The sequence below is a fragment of the Mus pahari genome, unplaced genomic scaffold (assembly GCF_900095145.1).
Source record: "Mus pahari unplaced genomic scaffold, PAHARI_EIJ_v1.1 scaffold_5941_1, whole genome shotgun sequence".
NCBI classification, from domain to species: Eukaryota; Metazoa; Chordata; class Mammalia; order Rodentia; family Muridae; genus Mus; species Mus pahari.
In genome coordinates this window covers 5,134-14,758 of record NW_018393691.1, presented here as the reverse complement: position 1 = coordinate 14,758, position 9,625 = coordinate 5,134, and the positions used below count along the sequence as shown (strand labels likewise).

Genomic DNA, 9,625 nt, shown 5'->3' with positions numbered 1-9,625 from the left:
TGTGTGTGTGTATGTGTTTGTGTGCAAGTAAAAGTAATAAAAATGCTCAGAATATGGGAGTAGTTGTGTTTTATAAGTTTCATGTGGAATATAATTGTGAGAGATGGGTGTTAAAAATTATAATATTAACTTTTGAAAATTGCAAAATTGAAATAATATGCAGTCAAGATACATCCTCATCTGACTGTAGGGACACTGAGCTCTTGAGACTTTTTAATAAGCAGCAGTAACCCTATCACTAAATAGAGTAAGTTCTGTTCTTTTTTCTTTTCTTTATTCTTTATTTTGTTTATTTACATTTCAAATGTTATCCAACTACCAGATTTCCTGTCCAAAAACCACTCCAGTCCATTCCCTCCCACAGCCTCCACGCAGGTGTTTCCCTCCCCCCTCCCATCCACCTTTTGCCTCATTTTTTTATTAGATATTTTCTTTATTTACATTTCAAATGTTATCCCCTTTCCTAGTTTCCCCTCCAAAAATCCCCTATTCCTTTCCTCCTCCCACTTCTCCCCAACCTACCCACTCCCATTCCCAGGCCTGGCATTCCCTATACTGGAGCATAGAACATTCATAGGACCTTGGCCTCTCCTCCCAGTGATGACTGACTAGGCCATCCTCTGATATATATACAGCTAGAGCCACAAGTTCCACTATGTGTACTCTTTGACTGGTGGTTCGTTCCAAGGAACTCTGGGTATACTGGTTAGTTCATATTAATGTTCCTCCTATGGGGCTTAAGATCCCTTTAGCTCCTTGGGTACTTTCTCTAGCTCATTCTTTGGGGGAACTTTTGCTCTGTATAAAGGATGATTATGAGTATGCACTTCTATATTTGCCAAGAACTGGCAGAGGCCCTCAGGAGACAGCTATATCAGACACCTGTCAGCAGGCTCTTTTGGCATCTGCCATAGTATCTGGGTTTGGTGGTAGTTTATGGGATGGATCCACAAGTGGGGCAGTCTCTGGATTGTCATTTCTTCAGTACCTGCTCTGAAATTTATCTCTGTAACACCTTCAATGGGTATTTTGTTCTCTCTTCTAAGCACCCACTCCCTTCTTGCACTAGAAAATCCTACATCTCCAAGAAAAAAAAGAAAGAAAAAGAAAAGCCTACATCTTGATTCTATTGGATTTAGGGTCAGTTATCTACTTCTCATTCACAAATTGCCATTTCTGTGAGAGCTACACTTTTGTGTAGTATAGTGCAGATGATAATGATAAATTACCATGTTAAGAAAAACCAACAAAAACCTAACAAGAATGGTAAAACAGAATGTATGTGTTCAGCAAATTTACCCCATTCATAAAATGTAATCCCCACTGTAACAAATTTAACAAATGTTCTAAACTATACAACAAGCAGCTGAAAGAGCCAGATACAGATACTTGCACACAACCAGTGGACAGAAGCTGATGAACCCTGTGGTTGATTTGGTAAAGGTGGAAGAGCCTGAGTAGGACAGCGAATCTGTAGGAGGACCAGCAGTCTTAACTAACCTGAAACCCTGAGATCTCTGAAACACTGGGCCATCAACCAGGAAGCATACACCAGCTGATATGAGGCCCCTAACACATATATGGCAGAGGATTGAAGAATCTGACTCAGTCAGAAAAGATGTATGTAACACTCAAGGGAGTGGAGGATCCAAGGATTGGAGTGATCTGGTGATGTGAAGAGTAAAGTAGGGTGTGGACTTATTCCTTCAGACTGAGAGGAGGTATGGGATTTGGAACAGTCAGAGGGTGGACCAAAAGGGGGACAAAATCTGAACTGTAAAATTTAATTAAACAAAAATTTTAAAAAGATAAAAAGAGAAATGTCATTGCAATTGCAATGAATCATGGAATTTTGCTGAGAGTGATGATGTGCTTCCAGGGTTATACTTATTGTTAATCTATAAAAGTGCATTTGTGGGGTACAGGTTAGTTCATATTCTTGATCCTCCTATGTCTCTAGTTGCATGTGTACCAGAGGATGGCATAGTTGTCTATCGATGGGAGGAGAGGCCCTTGGGCTTGCAAAGACTATATACCCTAGTACAGGAGAATGCCAGGGACAGGAAGCTGGAGTGGGAGGGTTGGGGAGCTGGGTGGAGGGATAGTATAGGGGACTTTAAGGATAGAATTTAAATGTAAATAAAGAAAATATCTAATAATAAAGAAAAATGTATTTATTGAAAGCAACTATTAATTTTTTTTATGGGCATGGGCATTTGGTTCAACTCTGCAGAGAATGTGCTACCCATGAAGAATAACTGAGTTCTGTGCCACTACCCACATCAGGTTTTTCACAGATGTCTCTGTGTCTAACTCTAGGGTCAGTGGATGCCTCACAATTTCAGCTACACTTGTGAATACATACAAGCATTCATATACCTACTGTACAAACATACATATGAGTAAAGTATTAAAAATGATTTTTGTTAAAACTTTGTTGTATTTAATGTTCTAAATATGTTTGCTTCTTATGTGTTTTATTAGAAATAAATTTATAACACTTGTATAATGGCATTGAGAATGTGATAAGTGAGAATGTATGGATTTCAGAAAACACCAACTAGGGATAGGCTGTCTCATATTATTAAATAGTCCTGGAGATGGAGTCAGTTTATCATATTTAGTGTAAAGGAACTTGACTCCTTAGCCAACTTACTTGCCACAAATGCCCTTTAAAAACATAAATTTCCTTAAAAGTGATTACAGGCTAAATCTATCAGTCTCCAATTTATATGTAGCCAAAACTAAACAAATAATCTTTTGAGTAATATTGGTTTTGTAGTTTACAATACGACTTGAATAATTGTGGCTAACAGTGCAATAACATTTTAAACCACTATATTGCAGCACAGTAAACTGGGTGTGTTTAAAAATATCAGATATAAGATGCGTTATATTCTATACATCATGTATCAAAAATCATCCACAAATTTTTAGATATCGATTCATGTGAATTTTTGAAATGGAGGTGTCTAGATCATGAATAAAGTCTTCAGTACCATCCTTAGCATATTTTTTAATATAATCATTTGCCCTCTTCATCAATCTAACAGACATCTAAAATCTTGATTCTAGAACCCAACTAGTACTCTCCAGTTGACGTTGTGCCATTTTCTGTTCTCCACTGTCTTCTACACTTACATACTGAAATGAAAACTTATAGGGGCACATATTTAAATATATAAAAAACTAACTAACTATTATTAAATTCAAGATGGTAATATAGTATAATGTAATTTTATAGGGGATTAGTTATTAGAATGAATTTGTGTAGAATTCCTTAAACTGTAATTTGAATATCAACTCTTTCTTTGTGAAAATGCCATCTTCCATGGATTTTCAATGAGGAAAATATGGATGCGAATCAAGAATGTGTTTCTTAAAGGGACATTGTTAATAATCATATTTCTATGAACATTGACTTAGAGAAATGATAGCTTTTGTTAATGCTAAGGCATTTCAGAGACATTCAGTATCCCATTATGTGATGAGAATTGATGAATGTTGTCTTTTGGAAGTGTCATATTCTAGGAAGCAGCATAATTAAAATATTTCTCTCCCATTCAATCCCTCCATGATTTTCTGAGTGTAGGGCGTCAAACAGAACTGCACATGGAGTGCAGCCTCTGTAAAAAATTAGTTTCATGAAATATCAGCAGTTTTACCAAATAATTCCATAACAAAAAAAAAAAATACCATGTTGAGATATCTATAAGCTTATTTTATTGCATACAGTTTTATTTTTTTATACTTTAATATTTTTTTACAATTACTAGTTATTCCCCTACTGGTCTGCCCCATGACTCTTCTTCAATACATCATCAATATGTCCAAGAGGATATTACTACCTCCCCAACCCACAACCATTCTGAATTCCTGGGGCCACAAATCTCTCATAGCTTTGGTGTATCTGTTTTCTCTCACTAAGGCCATACAAGGCAGTCTTGTGCTGCATATGTGTTGGGGCTTAAAATCATCTGTGGTATGCTGCCTGGCTAGAGGCTCCATTTCCGAGTGTACGTGGTTGTCCTGGTTACTTGAGACCACTGGGTCATACTCCTCCTCTGCTTCTTGCATCTATTCCTAACTCATCCATAGATGTTGCCAGCTTCTGTCCATTGTTGGATATAATATATTTGTGTTTGAGAGAAGAAAAGGAATATTTCCTTCTTAGACTATTGGCCAATAGCTTGAAGAGCAGCTGAAATGTGTTTGTCATGTGTTTGTTCTGGAAATCAGAAAATATGTTCTGATTTCATCTTTGTTGATTATTTAGTTTGTTTCTATGATGGATTGTTTGAGTTCGTACATGGTTTCGATATGCAGCCCTCTCTGTGCTGGCTCTCATTTCCCATACAAAGTCATGGATTCAACTGACTTAACAAATTTATTGGTAATTACCAGGGGGGAAAACCACATGAAAGCAAAATGATTAATACAATTGTAATAGTGATTTGAGAATTTTAGTTCTCTGAGAAGAAATGGGGGGCTGGTGAGATGGCTCAGTGGGTAAGAGCACCCAACTGCTCTTCCAAAGGTCCGGAGTTCAAATCCCAGCAACCACATGGTGGCTCATAACCATCCGTAACAAAATCTGGTGCCCTCTTCTGGAGTGTCCGAAGACAGCTACATTGTACTGTACTTACATATAATAAATAAATAAAATCTTTTAAAAAAACTTTAAAAAAAAAAGAAGAAGAAGAAGAAATGGAGCAAGTGATTCAGTGCATGATTTTATGCGCACTGTTTGTTAAATCAATACATATGACAATGATTGACATCACTAGAACACCTACTGAGATTGATTCTAAAACTAGATACATGCATTATAACCCAATATTTGTTGGGTATGTACCAACTTTAGCTTTAACAGAATTCCTAAAATACTTGATCAGAAATAGGATTTTTCCCTGATCTTTTGGATAGTATTTCGCTCTGGTCTCAATAAAATGATGTAGATCTTNGGTGCAAAGATGCATCCAAGCATCCCTGCACTNGATGCCAAGATGGAGAAGATCTCCACAGCAACCATGACCTTGCCNTTGGTGCTATGGTAAACAGGGAGGAAGGTGACCCAGACACTGCAGAACACTAGCATGCTGAAGGTCAAGAACTTTGCTTCATTGAATGTGTCAGGTAGATTCTTGGCCAAGAAAGCCACAGTGAAGCTTCCAAGTGCCAGGCAGGCCAAGTATCCCAGGACACAGTAGAATGCAGTAACTGAGCCCTTATTGCACACAATGATGATGTGGCCATGCTGAGAGTGTTCATCAATATCAACAAAGGGAGGAGAAACTGCTAGCCAGATTGCACACAGAATACATTGGAATAGGGAACATATGGGAATAATATAGTTGGGTGTCCCTGATACCAGGAACTTTCTCAACCTTCTTCCTTGGTCTCTAATTTTGAAAGCCAGAACTACAGTGACTGTTTTGGCCAGAACTGTGGAAACAGCCACTGTGAATACAATTCCAAATGTGATTTGCTNTAAGACACAGGTGACTCTGTTAGGATGGCCAATGAAGAAAAAGGAGCACAGAAAACAAAACTTGAGTGACATGAGCAACAAGTAGCTGAGGATTCTGTTATTTGCTTTTACAATAGGAGTATCATGGTGCTTCACAAAAACACAAAGTACCACAGCTGTGAACACAGAGAAAAAGAAGGCCATTGAGGCAAGAGCCATCCCCAAGGGGTCTTCATAGCTTAGAAAGATGACACCTTTCTGAATGCATTTGTTTTGTTCTGTGTTAGCATACTGGTATTCAGGACAATTCACACATTGATCCATATCTGATATCCAAAGAAAGTTTAGTTAGTGCAGCTTTTAGAAATATTTGCTGAAAGGTATTTCAAGTAAGATTGTTGAAAGAAGCTTTGTAATGCTGTCTCTAATGCTGAGGATGTAATGTGAAGGATATTGCTGAACACCATTGCTTTCAATTTATAGTGTTCATAAAGTTTTAAGGGAAATAAAAAAAAGTAATTATTTCTTTGTCTATTTAACTCTTGATTATATCATTTAAAATATTATCAGAAAGCAAAGATTTCATAAGGCATTTTTTGGTTCTATGTTGATATCCACTAGATTACTTAAATCAGAGAAGATACATTCATAAACCACAATGAGGTTGAATAAATACAAAACCTTACACTAATTGTTTTCTGAGATCATTGACTATTTGATAAATTAACTTTCTATGTCATATAGCGGCTCTGACTTCTACTGGGACAAGATCATTAATAGCTACACAAGAACTCACTAGCCTAAATTCAGAGACATAGAAAGAACACTACAATGAACATGTAGGCTGTGTTTATGTGTACATAACTTTGGCAATGTGTTCTTTAAAAGGTAGCTATTGCTTTGTTGAATTTAAGTGACTCCTGTCATATGCCATAAGAAGGTGGAGACCCAGCACAGAGGAATGCCAGGGCCAAGAAGAGGGAGTGGGTGGGTAGTTGCTTCTGCAAGTTTCCTATATGTACATAAGGTATGTAATCATATTTAGGTCAGATATTTTCAGAAAATAAGACTAAATTAATACACTGAAAAATTTTGACTATAAACCAATGTACATGTGTTTTTACAATAGACTGATTATTAGGAAAATCTTGTCCAGAATACCTTCAAATTGCAGTTATATTTTCTAAACTATTTCTTTGTGAAATCTAATCAACCATGAATTTGCAGAGTCAATATGGAGGTCAAGGCACAAAGTATGTTTTTTTGTTTTTGCAAAATTTTGTTAATGATTTTTATATCTACAACTAGTAAATTGGAAATGTGATATATTTTATATTTGTAGTTGCCTTTTAATTGACTTTTTCATCCAAGTGTGGTACAAGAGGAATGCATATATGCAGGATTTATCANAGCAGAAAATACTCACTTGTCTCATTAGAAATTTCATTTTCAGGGCAAGGGCTGCAAACAAAGCAGCAGGCTGCCATTCCCTCCTTCCAAAATCTTCTGAATCCAGGACTACAATCTGCACTGCACAGAGAGGATGGTATCTGTGAGAAAATTATACACATGCTGATAATGAGTTTTATACATTTCTCTTATATTTTATATTAGTACATTAAACTCATTTTATGCATGCCAACTGACTGACATTTCACTCTGTCCAGTGTTTAATGACAAGCTGTGAATACTGGAAATGCATTGAAGAAATGTTGGATAATTTCTGAGTGTCTAGTAATTCAGGCAAAATAGCTCATATTGATCTGTGTGCAAAAACTACAGATATTGCAACATGAAGTTTTTTAGTTAATTATTTTCAATTTTGCACTAATGCTGTGAACAGAAGAAACTTTCATTGAGATATTTTCTCAGACAACACTAGCTTTTCCTAAGATCTTTGAAGCATTTTCTTAAATAGTAATTGACCTAGGTGTGCCCATCTCACTGTGGGCAGTTGAGCCAGTAAGCAGAGTTCTTTTAAGATCAATGCATTAGTTCCAGTTTCCAGATATCCACCCTTGTCTTTCTATGACAAAAGCCATATGGCAAATTACCTCTTCCTCCTCACTTGGCTTATGATCAATGTTTAATTAACTCAACAGAGAAACAAGTGAGTATTTGAAAAATGTGAAAGAGAAAAATATGTCTATAAGTCACAGATAAAAAATATGACCTTGAATAAATTACCATGGCAAACATGAGAAACTGTACATAAAAAAGAGTGGAGTATGCAGACAGTGGTTTAATATGGTTGGAAAAGATAAACTAATCTGTAGTGACCTTGAATATGGAGTGTTTCATGATGTCAATATGCTCTCCAGTGGCAGAAAATACTGGAAAAAGCTGGATAAAAATTAGATTGTTTAAAGTTAATTGAAGATTGTAAGAATTTTACCTATGTTTTTGATCTTATTGAAACAGGGTCTTACCATGAAGTACCAGTAGACTAATACTCTGAATCAAGATCAGAGTACATTTTCTCCATTTTTCCCCAACACTTTCTTTAAATTTATGTTGACACTTCGTGATATTTTAAGACTACTTTGAGCTGGAGAAAGGAAAATGCGCATACTTTTATACTTTATGTTAATTTATTTTAAAGTAGTGTCTCCATATCACATATACTTTGTTTGGACTCACAATATAGGTTACACTTGCAAGGAACCAGCAGAGATTTAAGTTCTCTGCCTCTAAAGAGCTTGGATAAAAACATGAACCACAAAACAACCTGATATTATTTCTGAATTTCATGGATGATTTTCTCTTCATGTATTATACCACTGTCAATATTTTGGGGAAAGAAAATGTTGTAATATCAATATGTGTTCCTTTTGTTCTATCACTTGTTTTGTTTCTTTACCTCTGAATGAATGTTGGACTTGGTTAAGAGCCTTTTCTGAACTTTGCTGGAAAATAATGTAATTATATAATGTGTGGTGTACTACACTTAATGGATCTGTATATGTTGAACTATGCTTGAATCCCTGGTAAAAATTCTCCCTGAGAGGAAAAGAAGAGGGAGACGAGAAAAATAAGGAAATAATCAGGTATGGAAAAAGATGGAGAGATGTACAGAGGGTCAAGAAATTGAACACAGGTGTGTAGCAAACAGGGAAGGGGAACTGTGGGTAGCAAACAGAAAGTCACAGATGCCAGGAAATCAAGAGCCTCCTAGAACCCCACAGGAATGATATTAGCCCAAGAATGGTGAGGGAGAATATGTGGAGACCATATCCAGAGATTAGGCATGGTGGCTCAGTTGAAGAATGGGGCCTCCCAATCATCTCCAAAATTTTAACACAGAATTGCTCCTNTCTAAAGGAAATACAGGGACAATGAATAGAGCAGAGATTGAAGGACAGGTCACACGGAGACAGACCCACCTGGAGATATATCCCACATGCAGAAACCAAACCCATATACTGTTATGATTACCAAGAAGAGCTTGCTGACAGGAACCTGATACAGCTAACTCGTGGGAGGAGCTAAATGTTCCTGACCAACACATATGCGGATGCTGCAGTCAAACTTTCTTTTTTTTAATTTATTTATTATTATTTTCTTTATTTACATTTCAAATGCAATCCCGAATGTTCCCTATATCCCACCCCTGCCCCTGCTCCCCTAATCTCCTACTCCCACTAATTGGCCCTGGCCTTCCCCTGTGCTGGGTCACATAAATTTTACAAGACCAAGGGGCCTCTCTTCCCATTGATGGCTAATTAGGCCATCTTCTGCTACATATGCAGCTAGAGACTCGAGCTCAAGGAGTACTGGTTAGTTCATACTGTTGTTGAACCTACAGGGTTGCAGCCCCCTACAACTCCATGGGTACTTTCTCTAGTTCCTCCATTGGGGGCCCTGTGTTCCATCCAATAGTTGACTGTGAGCATCCACTTCTATGTTTGCCAGGCACTGGCATAGCCTCACAAGTACCCACTATATCAGGGTCCCTTCAGCAGAATCTTCCTGGCATGTGCACTAGTATCTGGGTTTGGTAGCTGATAAAGGGATGGATTCCTGAATGGGGTAGTCTCTGGAGAGTCCATCCTTTCATTTTAGCTCTAAATTTTGTCTCTGTACCTATATAATTTCATGGGTATTTTGTTCCTTATTCTAAGGAGGAATGAAGTATCCACACGATGGTCATCCTTC

At 37.1% G+C, this 9,625-nt stretch overlaps 1 protein-coding gene across 1 annotated transcript in view; it reads right to left on the bottom strand.

Moving 5' to 3' along the window:
* Positions 1-4,891: 4,891 nt before the first annotated feature.
* LOC110315666 (vomeronasal type-2 receptor 116-like) overlaps positions 4,892-9,625 on the bottom strand; it is an 8,960-nt gene continuing 4,226 nt past the window's right edge. Inside the window, exons 3-4 of the mRNA XM_021189670.1 lie at positions 6,897-7,020; positions 4,892-5,796 (exon numbers count right to left, since the gene is read on the bottom strand). Of these exons, the coding sequence (XP_021045329.1) occupies positions 4,892-5,796; positions 6,897-7,020 (1,029 nt within the window). The remainder of the gene's footprint in view (positions 5,797-6,896; positions 7,021-9,625) is intronic.